This window comes from Suillus subalutaceus (genome assembly GCF_016647625.1).
Source record: "Suillus subalutaceus strain FC151 chromosome Unknown DFJ58scaffold_52, whole genome shotgun sequence".
Taxonomy (NCBI): Eukaryota; Fungi; Basidiomycota; class Agaricomycetes; order Boletales; family Suillaceae; genus Suillus; species Suillus subalutaceus.
This window is the reverse complement of record NW_024540301.1, coordinates 189,416-206,184: the sequence shown is the minus strand read 5'-3', so window position 1 is coordinate 206,184 and position 16,769 is coordinate 189,416. Positions and strand designations below refer to the sequence as shown.

General features: G+C 47.3%; 5 protein-coding genes across 5 annotated transcripts; 3 read left to right on the top strand and 2 right to left on the bottom strand.

The window, feature by feature from the left end:
• Positions 1–244: 244 nt before the first annotated feature.
• DFJ58DRAFT_660332 (uncharacterized protein) lies at positions 245–722 on the bottom strand (the record flags this gene model as incomplete). Its single annotated transcript, XM_041382147.1, has 3 exons — positions 245–489; positions 539–587; positions 678–722. Coding segments are annotated over 3 exons (339 nt in total), but the record flags the coding sequence as incomplete, so codon positions are not given.
• Positions 723–1,414: 692 nt separating this feature from the next.
• Positions 1,415–3,137, top strand: DFJ58DRAFT_745718 (uncharacterized protein). Its single transcript, XM_041387411.1, has 9 exons — positions 1,415–1,728; positions 1,784–1,871; positions 1,922–1,982; positions 2,037–2,218; positions 2,273–2,343; positions 2,408–2,416; positions 2,476–2,689; positions 2,742–2,765; positions 2,818–3,137. The coding sequence occupies exons 1-9, from the start codon at positions 1,525–1,527 to the stop codon at positions 3,027–3,029; spliced, it is 1,065 nt and encodes a 354-aa protein (XP_041244012.1). The 5' UTR covers positions 1,415–1,524; the 3' UTR covers positions 3,030–3,137.
• Positions 3,138–4,459: 1,322 nt separating this feature from the next.
• On the top strand, positions 4,460–5,965 carry DFJ58DRAFT_841386 (uncharacterized protein; the record flags this gene model as incomplete). Its single annotated transcript, XM_041392705.1, has 9 exons — positions 4,460–4,663; positions 4,719–4,806; positions 4,856–4,916; positions 4,971–5,152; positions 5,207–5,277; positions 5,341–5,349; positions 5,412–5,625; positions 5,678–5,701; positions 5,754–5,965. 9 exons carry the CDS (start codon positions 4,460–4,462, stop codon positions 5,963–5,965), a joined length of 1,065 nt encoding a protein of 354 aa, XP_041244011.1.
• A 486-nt stretch (positions 5,966–6,451) lies between these two features.
• DFJ58DRAFT_882759 (kinase-like domain-containing protein) lies at positions 6,452–12,956 on the top strand (the record flags this gene model as incomplete). The annotated part of the gene is made up of 29 exons (XM_041394576.1): positions 6,452–6,562; positions 6,605–6,693; positions 6,748–6,892; positions 6,957–7,064; positions 7,114–7,381; positions 7,435–7,548; positions 7,597–7,805; positions 7,864–7,927; positions 7,973–8,147; positions 8,205–8,347; positions 8,401–8,559; positions 8,609–8,730; positions 8,781–8,844; positions 8,902–9,356; positions 9,408–9,437; positions 9,493–9,582; positions 9,631–9,742; positions 9,789–9,884; positions 9,928–10,022; positions 10,070–10,199; positions 10,248–10,370; positions 10,421–10,784; positions 10,843–11,018; positions 11,065–11,226; positions 11,269–11,518; positions 11,566–11,910; positions 11,964–12,052; positions 12,102–12,311; positions 12,360–12,956. The coding sequence occupies 29 exons, from the start codon at positions 6,452–6,454 to the stop codon at positions 12,638–12,640; spliced, it is 4,779 nt and encodes a 1,592-aa protein (XP_041244010.1). The 3' UTR covers positions 12,641–12,956.
• Positions 12,808–16,270, bottom strand: DFJ58DRAFT_906194 (glycoside hydrolase family 55 protein; the record flags this gene model as incomplete). The annotated part of the gene is made up of 21 exons (XM_041394998.1): positions 12,808–13,005; positions 13,064–13,089; positions 13,143–13,278; positions 13,328–13,404; positions 13,506–13,626; positions 13,677–13,769; positions 13,902–13,990; positions 14,038–14,266; positions 14,317–14,748; positions 14,798–14,842; positions 14,892–14,946; positions 14,977–15,001; positions 15,061–15,132; positions 15,181–15,198; positions 15,252–15,268; positions 15,323–15,493; positions 15,543–15,603; positions 15,658–15,773; positions 15,823–15,855; positions 15,913–15,966; positions 16,014–16,270. 21 exons carry the CDS (start codon positions 16,268–16,270, stop codon positions 12,808–12,810), a joined length of 2,325 nt encoding a protein of 774 aa, XP_041244009.1.
• Positions 16,271–16,769: the final 499 nt, after the last annotated feature.

Sequence of the window (16,769 nt, the reverse complement as noted above, 5' to 3'; positions counted from 1 at the left end):
TAATTTCTGACTTAACCTCAATCACTAATTATGTACGTTCTATGACATGTAGCCTCATTTTGAACTAGGGATGGTCCATGCAGTATTGTGAACTACTTTGGTTTAAATCACGATCTACACAATAGTTTGGTATATTTCAAGACACTGTAATCGTATGGTATGGCATAGTTCTGGAACTGGGGAAATGTGATATACACAATTGACGTACGAAACGTTTATCTGGTTATCGTGCAGCTGCACCCATCTAGGTACTGTTCCGGATCCGCTCCCCATAACGCCGAAATATCCAGGGATTGCAGGTACAATGAATTGCAGGGGTGACAAGAGAAGGAACAAGAACGGAAACGTACGCAGAACAGCCCATAAGAAGTGCTGCGACTGCAAAAATGGTATCGCCCTTCCAGAACCTCAGTGTGCTGTACATCGCTGGAGCAAATAACGGAAATCCAAAACCAGCTAACAACCGCAGGAGACAAATGGCGGCCATAACTGATCACAAAAGGCGTTAGATAGGTGTGATCAAATGCAGAAAAAGTACCAGAAGTGGCATGAAGCGGAAAGCAATCGACGATGTCAAGCTGTATGCACTGGAAATTTAAGGCAATGCCTGCTCCCATGAGAACGACGCCCTGTCAAAAGTGTCATTAGAGGAACAGCACCGACAAAATGAAGCTAACGATATTCGGAACTGCCCAATGAGTGTAGGCTTGGGCACTCCGACCTGCGATCAAGCCCCCTCTTGGAAGTAGTTAGAAATCCGGGGAACATAACAGCTGATGCGGCACGTCTTGAACACTCAGGGGAGATGATATAATAATCGTGACGAACGTAATCTGAACTCCGGCTTTCCAATACCCCATGTCTGTTCTTGGAACATGCATGAACCTTTCCAACAAGACGGGGGCGTAAACTAAATGAAATCAATAAGGATGAACAAACTATGACCACTCGATTACTCACTATCTCGCAGTCCAGACAAGGGTTTTCACAGCCTCATCAAGCAATACACGTAAACCAGAACTATCGGAGAAATGAGAGCAGTATGATTGGTACAACTCATCTCCGAATACAGGTTGAGCGTTTAGCAATCCTGGGGAGAAGTTGTCAGTCCACCTCGACCTTCCGCATGGAGGCAACGTACCTACAAATATGTTGAGCTGGCTCGGCCCGTTCTGGCGGCCGAATGTGATATGTCACGGTCACCAAGTTCATCACTGTACGCCACGGTCAAGTGTTAGACCAATTGACTTGAACCCATCTACATCATCTACGAGGCAAGCTAGTTGATCGATTCTGAGACGGGGCTGTATGTGCTGAGAGGGAACTGTGACTCATCCGTGCACTCAGAGTGCGGGCCGCGGCCAGCCGGGAGCCATCGTCAATGAAGGCAGAACTCTGATCAAGTGTCACATCATCACATGTAAGGTGTATCGATAATCCAGGAACTCCACTTCCGCCAGGTATTAATAAGGACAGTGCAGATATAAGCAAGCTTATCTTTTCCCCTCCCCCAAACACTTCATCATGCCAGCTGTACAACCTCCCTGCAAGGTCCTCGTCTCTGGCGCGAATGGCTATATCGCGATTTGGGTCGTGCGCACCCTTCTCGAGAAGGGATACTCTGTCCGTGGAACAGTCCGGTCTGAAGACAAAGCAGTACATCTGAGGCAAATGTTCAGCTCGTATGGTGATAAGCACGAGGTGGTCGTCGTTGAAGATATCACAAAGGTGCGCATAGACAAGAAAGTGATCGCGCGGGACCTTATTGATGTATTTGAAATAGGAAGGAGCCTTTGATGAGGCGGTTAAAGGTGTTGATGCCATCGAGCACACAGCCTCCCCTTTTCACATGAACGCGGACGACCCGAATGGTACATTGACACGAATTAATCACCCTGATTTTTTATTCACCTGTTCTTAGAACTTATCATTCCTGCAGTCAATGGCACTGTTGGGATTCTGAAGAGTGCCCTCAAGTATGGGTAGGTGCTTCGTCGTCGTCTGAAAGCGTGCGCTGTTAATTGATATCGCGTCAGCCAATCCGTCAAGCGTGTCGTGGTTACTTCATCGGGAGCTGCGATTCTGCGTGATTCGCCAACGCCATCTGTTTTCTCCGAACTGGACTGGAACGAGCAATGTCTGGAAATTTTGAAGGAAAAAGGTCGTGAAGCACCTAATATGATGAAGTATCGTGCTTCAAAGACTCTTGCTGAGAAAGGTACGCGGTATCAAACATGCTCATCGTGAACCGGCGATTCTTATTTTCTTACAGCTGCTTGGGAGTTCTGGAACACACACAAAGCCAGTATTGGCTGGGATCTCACTGTTCTTAATCCACCTTATGTGAGTTTTTTTTCGATCTCGGGAATTTTAACTGGGGCGAACTCACCCATTTTCTCAATGATAGGTCTTCGGGGTATGTCAGAAACGTGCTTCTCATTGGGTTTCCCCTGTTTAAATCTACTTCCATAATAGCCCGCTATCAATGCGGCCACAGCACCATCGGGATTGGGCACGTCTGCTAACTTATTCTACAACCATGTCGCCCATCCAACCTCCAACGGAGCAACAAACGAGTTTCTTGCTTCCGTCGGTACAACCTGGATCGACGTGCGTGACCTTGCCGAAGCACATGTCATCTCGCTCGAGAAGGAAGCTGCAGGTGGCGAACGAATTATCATTAGTGCAGGTACGGTAGCTCCACCCATCCAGCAATGATCAGACACTTACCTTTTCCCCAGGACTTTGGAAATGGCAGGATTTCAGTAAGTGTACTCCGATGTGCCGTTGCTCTATCACTCACATAATATCTCGTAGTTGACGCTGCTAATACAATCTCGCCGCCACCGAAACTCGCAACGGGTGGTCTGCCGAAGGGTAACCCCGGTGCTGGTACTGGACACCCCTCCACGGTACACGTTCTTAACTACGACACCACGAAGGCTGCACGAATCCTGGGGCTCAAGTACCGAACTCTCGCAGAGATGACGAAGGACACGCTGGCAGACTATGAAGCCAAGGGATGGTAATTCATTTTATACTAAGAACTTTAGATGGAATGTACCGTCATAGCCGCAAACGGATGAATAAATGTGAGAATGAACGTTTCTACATAATCAGTACTTAGTACATGTGAAGCACATGCAATGGGAAAGCTAAAAGGTTTTGCTGAGACGAGCAGCTATAGCAGTATTCGAATCCCACCCCATATGCGTGCCACACCCGAGCTCTACATACACCCGCGCGCGCTCGGTAGTTACCTTGAGCAAGGTCATGCTGTTGGGATAATCTGTCAGTCACCTGACATCAAGCTGTGCAATCACGCGTTCCTGTGCAATCATCACGCGTTCCTGCACAATCACGCGTTCCATTTACCAATAAAGTACAAAATAAAGCGTGAATAATGATACAAATGCAACGCTCACTCAAGAACACGTTAACGCCCTACGGAATACCACCAGCAATAATAATACAAATATCACCAACAAGAATATGTCCGCGTCCGAAACACCGATACAAATACAATAAAGTCAATCGACACGACGTAACCTGTTCGCCCTTGTAACTAGTTGCCTCCGACACAGTCTCAGTCTCAGGCTTCTTGTGAGGCGGTTGTTGATCATTGGCTTCGCTGTCGATAAGATGTACATAGTTCGCCAGAGAGTGAGTAAAAGCTGCTGCAACGGTCGAAATAATGGATGGATTGAGAGCACCAATTAGCACCAAAGAGCAACAAACAAAAGCGTACACATGTGCAAATAGCCATAATGCCGTGCAATTTCGAGAATGGAATCGGAGCACTAGTCTCCTATTTGCGTGCGCTGTTTTGTCGCTTATCTCTGTGTCTCTGCTTTGCAATTGTACCCCACCTTTTCCGTTGAACGCGTGTCTTCTGAGCTCCACATGCGATCGCTCATTTCTCTCCCAACTATACTCCTGTTTTTGTACTAACAAACCTCATTCTCAACAGAATAGATCAATCAACGTCAACCAAACTCGAGACCCATTCCATTCCTAACCTTTCTCTCTTCATAGCCTTCGAGTTTGTTTTTCTCCTTGTCTCGTCAGAACCAAGTACGGCGCCCTTACAAAGCTGTATCGTGGAAGGTGTCCAATCAACGATGTCGACAACTTGAAAGAAGTCATCGTCATAGGTTGCGTCATCTGCTGCGTCAGATGTAGTAAGCATCAAGCTTACAGCGTCACATGTAAGGTGTATCGATAATCCAGGAACACCACTTCCGTGTAAGTAGTTAAGACTGTCGTCCCTTAACAGTTACGCCCAGACCGTTAGGCCAAAAGGCAATGATAATCAAAGCTTAAGCTTGATTATCTCGGACAGTATTTATGTTGATTATGGGAACTCAGGTAAGCAACGAGCTTACATTCCGCCAGGTATTAATAAGGACAGTGCAGATATAAGCAAGCTTATCTTTTCCCCTCCCCCAAACACTTCATCATGCCAGCTGTACAACCTCCATGCAAGGTCCTCGTCTCTGGCGCGAATGGCTATATCGCGATTTGGGTCGTGCGCACCCTTCTCGAGAAGGGGTACTCTGTCCGTGGAACAGTCCGGTCTGAAGACAAAGCAGTACACCTCAGGCAACTGTTCAGCTCGTATGGTGATAAGCATGAAGTGATCGTCGTCGAAGATATCACAAAGGTGCGCATAGACAAGAAAGTGATCGCGCGGGACCTTATTGATGTATTTGAAATAGGAAGGAGCCTTTGATGAGGCGGTTAAAGGTGTTGATGCCATCGAGCACACAGCCTCCCCTTTTCACATGAACGCGGACGACCCGAATGGTACATTGACACGAATTGATCACCCTGATTTTTATTCATCTGTTCTTAGAACTTATCATTCCCGCAGTCAATGGCACTGTTGGGATTCTGAAGAGTGCTGTCAAGTATGGGTAGGTGCTTCGTCGTTGTCTGAAGATGTGCGCTGTTAATCGATATCCTTTCAGCCAATCTGTCAAGCGTGTCGTGGTTACTTCATCGGCAGCCGCGATTCTGCGTGATTCGCCAACGCCATCTGTTTTCTCCGAACTGGACTGGAACGAGCAATGTCTGGAAAGTGTGAAGGAAAAAGGTCGCGAGGCGCCTAATGTGATGAAGTATCGTGCTTCAAAGACTCTTGCTGAGAAAGGTACGTGATATCAAACATGCTCATCGTGGACCGACGATTTTCATATTCTTACAGCGGCTTGGGAGTTCTGGAACACACACAAAGCCAGTATTGGCTGGGATCTCACTGTTCTTAATCCATCTTATGTGAGTTTTTTCTCGATGTCAGGAACTTTAACTGGGACGAACTCACCCATTTCTCAATGATAGGTCTTTGGGGTATGTTGGAAACGTGCTTCTTACTGGGTTTCCCCTATTTAAATCTACTTCTTTCATGATAGCCCGCTATCAATGCGGCCACAGCACCATCGGGATTGGGTACGTCCGCGAACATGTTCTACAACTATGTCGCCCATCCAAACTCGAACGGAGCAACAAACGAGTTTCTTGCTTCCGTCGGTACAGCCTGGATCGACGTGCGTGACCTTGCCGAAGCGCATGTCATCTCGCTCGAGAAGGAAGCTGCAGGTGGCGAACGAATTATCGTCAGTGCAGGTACGGTAGCTCCTTCCATCCAGCAATGATCAGGCACTTATCTTTCTTCCAGGACTTTGGAAATGGCAAGATTTCAGTAAGTGCACTCTGTTGTGCCGCTGCTCCATCACTCACATGATATCTCATAGTTGACGCTGCTAATACAATCTCGCCGCCACCGAAACTTGCAACAGGTGGCCTGCCGAAGGGTAACCCTGGTGCTGGTACTGGACACCCCTCCACGGTACACCTTCTTAACTACGACACCGCCAAGGCTGCACGAATCCTGGGGGTCAAGTACCGAACTATCGCAGAGACGACGAAGGACACGCTAGCGGACTACGAAGCGAGGGGATGGTGATACGTTTTATACGAAGAACTTTAGACGGATTATACCGTCATACCCGCAAATGTATAAATAAATGTGATAATGAACGTTTCTAGTGCATGCTTCCCCTCGTTGCATGTTCGTGCGGCCTTCTCAAATTCTAATGTCGGCGGAACACCTATATTTGAATGTGCTACCGGTTTAAAGCGGCCGTCAAAATGTCAAGTTACAAGAGGGTCGCATTGATTTTAAAACACTCTGATTGTGCAGATAGATGTTTGTTGACACCTATTAGGATTAGAAGCCGTTGACAGACAGAGCCAAACAGCTATAAGTGACTCTACATGAGTCGACCATGGGCCATATTACATCAATCAGTATCTGTTTTTAGATCACCACGCCTTTCCTGAGTTTTGGCCATGATTGCTTGAGGTGCTGAGGTCCACAGGACCCTCATACACATCTAGCATTGCCCACGCGCAACGCGTTCTTCTGTTTTGCCTTTAATCCACATTCACAATGGAAACAACTGAAGAACTCCAACAACTCGAAATCACCGCATTGAAATCCATTTATGATACAGACTTCTTCGAGCCACCGCCGCCCAAGGCTTGGAAGGTCCGTCTACTCGTTTTCTTGAATTAGTACGCAAATGTGTATATCCATGTCTAGGGAGCCACCAGATTGCCCGAATTCATCATCAAAGTCACCCACCCCGATCCGATCCATGCCTCCAAGGTCTACTTTCACTTGCATACCAGGTCAGAAAACCCTGATGCTCATATATTCCTCTTTCCTAATAACTGTCTTGTTAGACTACCTAAAACATATCCCACACTTGCAACCCCCGTGTTCACTATACAGAAACCTCGCGGTATTAACCATGATCATGAGATAACTCTTCAGAAAGCCATTCATTCTGAGGCTCAGATGCTTCGGGGATCTGAAATGGTCTTCCAGGTGCGCATATATCCACTTTTCAAGTTATCTTCGTGCCTCTCACGATGTGTTTTATCGCGACTAGATCATTACGTCGGCTCAGGAGTGGCTAGCTGATCACGTCCATCCTGCCATTGAATCCTCCGGCTCTCTTGCCACTGAGATGACGAAGCGTGCTTTGGAAGAAGAGAAGGTATGCTCCCCATTATTATCTTACTGAAATGTATTGATATCTGAATTAGGAACGAAAGCGACGAGAGGAGGAAGAGGCCGAAAAGGAGTTTGAGTTAGCAGCTCAACGTGCCGAAGAACTTCAGGAACAGATTCAGGCTGATGCGCAGAGGCATATTCTTGCCAAGGAGATGCAGTATAAGGCAGCTCGGCGAAGGGCACAGTCTGATGCTACTGAAGTTCCCTCCTCGGGAGACACCCTCACAGAGTCCTTTCCCAGTGAAATCGAATTCAGGGGAGTACGTTTCAATGTCGTCAAGATGTTTCATCCGCGAAAAGGTCAGTTTAGTTTTACATTTGTGTCCTCTAGAGTACTTACCTCGTCGAGGAAGAGTGTCTTGGTATCACATACCTTGCAGATCCGTTGTGTGACGACGTAAACGCAACACTACCGCTCGAGGTCCACACCATCAACTTTAATTCGGACTACTACACGACTACTCAAGGTCAGATCAATGCGCCTCATCCTAAGGTACCTGACTGACCGCCTCTAGGGAAGAAAAAATTACACGCAGCAGAAGCCGAGATTCAGAAACTCATCAATATTCAGCACCCGAACCTTCTAAGCACTCTTGCTGTCAAACTGAACTTTCCTTACTCTGGCGCTCCACCGCGCATGACCATTCTCTCCGAACAAAGACCTGCGTTAACATTGCAAGACGTTCTTGAGGATTGTGAACGTCTTCGAGAAGATCGAGCATCAGTTCGTCGTGGAGTCTCTTGAACATTATCGTAGCATTGAGATACTTTGACTCTTCTAGGAATATCTTGGTCAGATTCTGTCTGCCCTGAACGCGGTCCATTCGGCCGACATAATTCACAGAGGTACGACCTGAGTCTTGACCTGTACAATAACTTATATCGTTCTAGGTCTTGACATTTCTTGCATCTATCTTGCTACGAGAGAGAACAGAACCCACACCAAGATGGTCAGGTTAGGAAAAGTTGGTTATCATGCACGCTTGAAGGACTACCATAAGTCTAATCCGTTTGGCAACGGCATATCAAACGTGAACGAGGAAGAGTATATACGTCCAACACCTTGGTAAGTGGTGTGGGGATGACACATCAGGGCTCCTCATCATCTGAACGACCATTGCAGGTTATCCAAAGATGTCCTTGAGTCTGTTCTATCATACACTCGAGGACGCGATATACACAGTGTTGGAGTGATTTTCATGCAAATGGTCGATGGACGAGACGTCATGAGACAGTTTAGTGATCCTAATGAGGCCGTGCAAGCCGGTAATCTAAGTTCTATCACACTTTGTTATGCTGGAGCTTATTTTGCTTTTCAGCGGCTCTTTCTCCTACTCTCCGAACATGTGCACTGAATATGTTGATGCACGCGAAGAAAGTTTCCTGCTTGAGCCTTTTAGCTGAACTGGCATCGGCAGTGCCTCTTCAATCCCCACGACGAATCGGAATCCCCACAACAATTCCATTCATCAACACCGGTAACATTGATAGTTTACTTCCATGTCTTTCTCTCACCCATTTCTCCAGATCTCAGGAGTCCGAAACCCAATGGATACTTTGGCTCTCCTGAGAATGACTACTTCCGAATTCCTCAGCGCACTGCTCCAGCCAGTCGCTGGAAGGAGGATTGGGAGGAGCTCGAACTCTTGGTATTCTAACGTATATAATACTTTGTTCCCTCGCTCACACCAGTATCTAGGGCAGGGGTGCCTTTGGATCTGTGGTCAAAGCTCGAAACAAGATTGATAATCGCATCTATGCAGGTATGTGGTTTAAAATTCAAGAAACGGATATCTAACAGACCTTGCGCCGATGTATAGTCAAAAAGATTCGTTTACGATCAGACAAGGACGACAACAAGCTGTTCCGCGAAGTGAACGCTTTAAGTCGGCTGTCGCATCGTTTCATCGTCCGATATTACACGACGTGGGTCGAATTCAATGAGTCAAATTCAAGCATAATGTCTTCAAACTCTGACACTGGATCTGATTCTGGGACTGAGGGTGGCATGACATCCGTGCCCAAATCGTACGAGCGCGAGACGTCTGATCCATTCAAGGTAAAATTGGAGGACCTGGACGATTATGGGTCCAATAAGACGTCTTTTCCGAGCATTCATTTCACACGGCCCGAGATCAAGAGTGATAACCAAGAAGAAGACGAAGAGGACGATGACAGCGATGAAGATTTTGGCAATCTCTTTTCCTCGGAGTACACTACAGACGAAGACACTCCGAAGGATCCTATCCAACCTCGAACGTTGTACATACAGATGGTCAGATCTGTACACCATGAGCGTCTTTACTGAATTCACTTCTTCACTCAGGAATTTGTTGAGCGTCAGACTCTGAAAGAGGTACGACGTTCGTTACTCATATTGTACATGAATCGATTGAATGATTATCGTCCAGCGAGTGGCAGAGGGTTTGTCTGAAGAGGAGGCTTGGCGGTTGTTTTATCAAATCCTCGATGCCTTGGTGCACATGGGTAGCATGGGTATTGTATGTGAAATCTCGCTTGACTGTCTGTCTTTTCTCACGTCACACCAGCTTCACCGAGATATCAAGCTCACGAACATCTTCATTGGTATGAACTACTCTTACCTATGTGTTCCAATACGCTTACCCTTCACTCAGATGGGAAGGGGGACTGCAAAGGCAAGTACTTGAGATGTACTCTTGAGTGCTGGATTTAACCTCATGACCAGTCGGAGACTTTGGTTTGGCCACCTCGAGTTTAGCTGCTGTTGACCCCTCAGATCTATCACCGTCTGTCGTCCATTCAGACTCAGAACTGACGCTCGGTTTGTCACAAATCGCTCAACAACGATTATCACTGACGCTGAGCAGAGGTTGGAACGAAGTTGTACATCGCTCCCGAAGTCCAGTCTAGGAAACGAGGACCCCGCAATCACAATAAAGCCGACATGTATAGTTTGGGGGTGAGCAAGCTTTCAGAATCCGCCGAACATAGCCTCATACTTCTTAGATTGTTTTCTTCGAGATGAACTTTTCTTTTTCCACGGGCGCGGAGCGTATAGCTGTGCTCGAAGACCTAAGGAAGCCCGAGGTATACTTCCCTCGAGATTGGAACCCTCACCGCTCTAGCCAGAAACAAAGTTGGTTCAGATCGACTGACAGCATTTTAATGTGCTGATTCATTGTAGTTATTGCTGCACTCCTTCGCCATGACCCTGCCGTGCGTCCAAATGCACTGGAACTCTCACAGAGCCCTCTTCTCCCTCCTAGAGTAGAGGATGAATATTTCAAAGGAGCTCTGCGAATGATGAGTATGTACATATCCATACAAAGATCGATGACGCTTATGCGCAAGCGGCAGCTAAACCGGACTCTCCGTACCACCAGGGCGTATTGTCTGCCTTGTTCAACCAGCCTGTGAATCAGGCTCGAAGCTACTTGTACGACATCGAAGCTGAAATTCCCGAGCACGCGTACCTGAACGACATCGTTGAGGACCGAATCGCAGCCATCTTTCGACTTCATGGTGCAGTTGACATGGAACCTCCGCTTTTGATACCGTCGTTCAATCCTGAAGAGTGCCAGAACCACGCTACTCTCATTGATCGTCATGGAGAAATGGTTTGCTTACCAAACAACGCGTTAGTACCTTTCGCCCGGTTGGCTGCACGAGCCGGGCTGCGAAGAATCAAGCGATTCCATATCACGAATATTTATCGGCCAAAGTGAGTCCCTCTAAGCTTCGTTCAAACGTATTTGTAATGATTGTTCGACTATCCACAGCTCCGCCCCAGGACATCCAAAGGCTACGAAAGCAGCGGTTCTTGATGTCATCACTCCCGATACCAAGCATGGGCTGATGGCAGCTGGTGCCGAGTTCCTCATTCTTCTGAGCAATTGCTTGAACAGTTTCCCAAACCTTGCTCAGAACTACGAGATCCATATCTCTCATTCTAAGAGTATGAAGCTTTTTTTGTTTTCCCGACTTTCACTGACATAAACTAGTCGCCGATCTTGCTTTGAATCGTATTCCGGAAGAGCTCCGTTCTTTTGTGATAGAAATCATTAATCAGTCGAAGTCTACTGCTCCACAAAAGCGAGTATCTCTGTTGAAGAAAGGCCTCTTGAGGAGTACGACGGATGAATTAGAGGTCCTTGCTGAAATAGGTGATTTAAGGACAGGCGTCTATGTGCATAAGCTAATTGCAGGAATAGATGAGGACATCGACACTCTCCTATCCAAACTTGAGAAGGTTTCGCCCACCCTTGTCACGGTCATGAAGCCCGCCGTGGAGGAAATCAAGCAAACGATCCAGTTTGCCACATCTGCGGGCTTCTCTGCCCCCGTTTTCTTCCATCCCTTAATGTGGGGCGCTCATCACATGCATTTCAAGGAAGGAGTGCGTATCGAAGTAGTCAGACGAGCTAGGCGGCTGGACGTTCTCGCTGCAGCTGGACGGTATGACATCCAAGGTTGAATATTATGTTGCTTGACATTTATAATAGATACGACAATCTCATCGCCCAGTATTCCAATCCGAAACCTAGGTCGGATCCTATCTGTGCATTCGCCATGCAAATCGCTCTTGAGAAGATCGCGATGGTCCTAGCGGCCTTCCAGAGCACCTCCGTCAAAGCACTCGTTAAGGAACAGCGGTCATTCGGTTTTTGGAGCCCTCGGAGATGCGACGTTTACGTCCTTTCATATCAAGCAGGCTACTTGCAGGACCGTTTGGAAGTTGCTTCCTTACTGTGGCAAAACAACATCAGCGCCGATATCATGTATGATGCTAACCTCGTGGAATTTGAACACGAGAGTCACGTCGACCTATGCACACGCGAGGGAATACTGTACGTCCAAATTCAGAATTACCTAAATCATCCACGCTGACGTCCGGCATCAGATTTGCCATTTATCCTCGACCCCGCACCGTGCGTCGCGAGCAGGCCGCTTTCAAGGTGAAAAGCATCTTGAAGGGCACAGTTTATGAAGGTTTGGATTTTCTGAAAATTTCCACCTTTCGGGGCTGATCGAAGGGCAGTTTCACGCCAAGATCTCGTCGGCTGGCTTCAACACCAGATTGCTGAGCAGAAACGGGTAGATTTGGCTACCTCAGGCTCATCCGCCTACCCTGATACTCTTGCGGTTCCTGTGCCATCCAAGGATGCATCTGCCCCTGAGGTACAGCTCATTCTACCTGTCGATGCAAAGAAACAGAAAAAGCATGTCAAACAAATGCTTCTTGATCGAGGTAACGCCAACCACAGATGTAATTTAAATTCGACTGACGTATGTTTAGCGTACGAAAGGACCGGGCACCTTAAAACGGCAGTGCAAAATGGGTTGCCAATGCTTGCTGTTGATGTTCCGAACGCGGTCTTTGATACGCTGATGAAGAATGCCTCCTGGATCACCGATGAAGAGACCTGGAAGGGGATTACAGCGTCCATGCCTACTGTTCACATGGCGTATGCTCAGCAAATCCGTGAAGCAGCTGCTAAACGAAAAGCTGAAGGATTCCCGTATTTGCTATTCTATGCCACACGAGAGGAGCGCATGCAAATTCTTACTCTCAACTAGGTCCGTTGTGACGGTTTCCCGGATCTTGTTTACCTTACTTTATGATGTCCACCGTCCATGGGGATTTGTACTTATGAATTCGTATTCTCTCGCACAGGACTTTGTATTACTGGAACCACAGATTTCTCGTAGTGTATTTTAGTACTGCAGGCTTCAATTGGACCTTCCTACTTGCTCCAGGCCGTGAAAGTCTCTTGGAACCCGTCGGCATTATCACTGGAGCGGATGACCCCATTCTGTGATACGCTGAGCTGGTAAGTAGTAGCTATGGTTGACACACTGTATGCAATGACGTTCGACGCAGAATCGATGTTGAAGATTTGTGCTTGGCAAGTGTTAGTGGTCAAACAGGTTTGGCTATAATTCTGAATAAATAATTGATTCGGATAAGTAGTGAAAGAACGGATAGCGCAGTCCACTCACTTGGAAAAAGCTATAGAAGCCCGCTCCTGAACGTGTGATCATCAATGGCGTGCAAGAGCAGCGAAGTTAGAGTGAATACCAAATATGATGATGTTGTTTGAAGACTGGATGTACATTCCCCAGGCCATGTTGATCGAACTCGAAAAGGTAGGGTCGTTGTAGGATGAGGCAGTGCTGTAAGGTGCCGGCGCAGCCGGAGAGGGTTGGTAGTAAGGCTTGGGCGGTATTAGATGGAATGAACCTGATATGAAGATCAGTCCATACCGTTTCAGTCTGGGCAAAGCCAATATAGTGGTTCTGAGCGTTCACCAGGCTATACTGGTACAGCGCAGCGTGTTCAGCTAGTTTGATGAGTATTGTGACAATGTCCCAGTCTGGTGATCACTCACAAGCTAGGTCAAGTTGTCAGAGCGAGGTTACGAGAGTCACAAAGGTCACTCACATGTGCCTATAAGCCATACCGGGCCCTGAGACTCGGAAAGAATCCCGCGACCAGTAAAGATCGAGATATCAGAAGAGCCGGGAGTATCAAGATCGTGGTCGGCGGTCCAAACCCATGTGCCCTATGCGACAATATCAAATTAGAAGTTTTGGGAGCTTCTAATCCACATACTTCAAGGTATGCACTCGATCCAGAAGTCAAATATATCCCAAGGAAAGTAGCCTGACAGGCTGTATTGACAGAGCCTGAGGGACATTGCGAATACTGCATGTTCGTTCCGGCAGCTAACAAGGAAGAATCAGAACGCTTCTCCATCGCCAAATCTCGAAAGATTTACCTCCACCCAACCTGTACCATCGTCGTTAACGCATCCCAAATCCAAGAGAGAATCAAAACCAACCTAATATGGCTGTCCCACATTCCTGCAGCCGCTTGCTGACCAGATGGATCGTGCACGTTCCATTCGATCATTATGGCACCGGGAGCTATGAGAGATCAGCTTCAGAATAAAATAGACTCTTTCCACGCGTACTAGGGCCTGCAGTGGTAAAAACCATATCACTTATCTCCAGGACACCTTGAGAATTCGCAGCGCCTGCTTGAATAACCGCACGAGGGTTCTTCTGATCGCTGAAAGCACTCCCACCAGCCATGATGACTGACCAGGCTTCACCGATAATCTGAGCTCCGGCAGGGATGGTGATGGTATCGGTCACATAATACGTTCCGGCATCGAAGAAGATAATCTTGCATCCAGCGTACTGACAAGAGTTGTCAACTTGATTTCAGCAGGGCAAGGTAACAAACGCACCTCATCAAGGACGTTTTGAATAGCGGCAGTGTCATCTGTGTGGCCATCGCCTTTTGCACCCTGGCTCTTGATGCTGATGAATTGACTGGCAGCATAGCTCGCGTACTGAGGATGAGCCTTTCCGAAGATTCGACCAGCGCTATCCAAAAGTACGGAGGGCTTGTTCGCAGAGACAATGTTTCCTTGTACGAAATTCTTGGACCCACCAGTTCCGGAATACACATTTCCTTGACCCCACGAAGCGATTGTCGTCGTACCACCAGCAAGGACTGTGGTTCCGCCTGCAACACCAACTGCGGTGGGAACATTGCTCAGCTTGATGTTGTTGAGAACGAGAGAGCCGGCCAGTTGACCATTGCTCGCTACCGAAGAGCGAACGAAAATGGGGGTATTAGTTATAACTGCATCGATGATAGCCTCAGAACCGACGGTCTAGACAGTATTCAGTTACTTGCAAATTCAAACAGTTGAGAAGGCGAACCTGGTTGCTTGTTGTCGTTCCACCGGTCGCCAAATCAAAGCCGACCTGTTATCTGTCAATTCACTTCGGTAATGTTTACAAGTTCAACGCATACTTGACAATTGTTGATCGTGACTCCTTGAAATGTGAATCCTGGAAGAGTGTGAGAACTGCATAAATTACAATAAGCTGATTATTACCCCCAATTCCAGATGCCAGAGACAGCTGCCGATCGATATGAATATTTAGTGTATTATGACATATTGATAAGCGAGAGGGCAAACCAGTAGCGGCATTGTTGACGGTTAGATTACGAACCGTAAACTGCTGGTTACCGACTTGAATCCCGTACTTTCCTGACGAAACGTCACAAAAGAAATAACAAAGCAATTACAGGGATTTACCTCCGTTGAATATGATGTCTGATGCGTAAATTTAATGTTCTTATTCTCGTATCAAGACAAAATGTGCTCACCTCCCATAAAACCACCACTGGTGACTATATGTTGAGAATAAAGATTCAAGATAAAAAGGCGAGCTTCTTACCTCCCATTCTCCATGAACATGCCATGGTGATTGTTATTGGAAGCGGTGGACATCTCGACCACGATATTGATGAGCGAAGTGGCTTGCGAAACCTGCCAGTGCAAACCAATTGCAGAAGTTGATGCAGGGATTTGCCTAAGGTCGATTATCAAGTTGCGAATGGAACGGTAACTGGACGTCCATGAGCTATGGTGCACCGTGCGCAGAAAAAATGGCGCACAAATTGTTCTGGTTAGAGAACCATTGAGCGCCCCAGCCATTGGGAATGTAAGGATCGGCATCTGGGTAGAATTTATGTAAGGCGGCGTCCACATTGAAAATGACGGATCAGGTACCGATGACTGCAAATCCATTGAAAGACGAGCTGGCAAGGAGGGTTGGAGGTTTCTTTGCATCTCCGATCATCTGAGTGTAATAGTACGTGTCAATCGCTGAGGAGACGAGGTAAGTCCTGTCCAATAGTCAGCAGGCAATCTCGTGATATGAACAAACAAACATACCCTGCAGGGAAATACACGATGGCCGGAGTAACGCTAAATGCCACAACCGGTTAAGGTATTCGGAGAGAATCAGTGACGCTCTGCACTGACGTGGAAGAATTACAAGATCCACCGCCGCAACGTCCACCGGAGGACATGGCCGAACTGAAATCTGAGTAAGTTAATGCTTGGGGTGAAGAAAAATGACATGCTTGATAGCAGTAGTATCGTCGGTGATACCATCGCCCTTGGCCCCAAAATCCTTGACATTCCTGAAAACCTGGTAAGAACTCGGGTCCGAGTTGAAGGCTGAAGTTCCTTGATGCTTGACAGTCTGAAGCCAATACGGATCACTTGGAGCCGCTGTTCCACTACCCAACGGCGCTGAGCAGGATGTGCCCAACCCAGAGACAAGAGTGGACAATGCTAACAGTGCGCTCAACAGGAGAGACTTTGAGTAACACGACATTGCTTCCTTCGGGTGATAAAAGTGAAAGTACTGAGGAAAGTGGGCACAAACCAACACCTTTTTATGTCGCTGAGGGCAATGGAGTAGACGACTAGCAGAATTGGGCGACCTCTTGATTAGCAGTACCTCAAGAGCCGACAGGAGAGGTATGAAGTCAATGAACAACCCCATGACATATAGCTCCGAAAGTAACACTTTCATTTTGGGGAATCCACCCCATACGACAGTAAAACTCGCAGTAAGTGTACCACGAGGTGCCACGGAACTACAGTTTGCCCATGTAGGTGATTCCTACTAACACATGAAACGTGCATTTCAATACGGTCGGCATGGGCTCACCTAGCCCTTCATTATTACCACAGAAGACACTGAACGAGTTAGTACACGCTGACTAGCAGATTGCCAGAGGCCCAGACTTGTAGTGACAGCATGCATTCTTGCCTCAAGGACAACAGCTCGTCCCGGATGATTTCGCTATTAAATCCGTCGTGCCATTCGA

Coding starts and splice junctions, on each gene's coding strand:
- DFJ58DRAFT_745718 (XM_041387411.1), top strand. CDS start 1,525: ATGCCAGCTGTACAACCTCCCTGCAAGGTCCTCGTCTCTGGCGCGAAT. Junction 1,983..2,036: donor AAGAGTGCCCTCAAGTATGG/GTAGGTGCTTCG, acceptor ATATCGCGTCAG/CCAATCCGTCAAGCGTGTCG. Junction 2,690..2,741: donor ACGAATTATCATTAGTGCAG/GTACGGTAGCTC, acceptor CCTTTTCCCCAG/GACTTTGGAAATGGCAGGAT.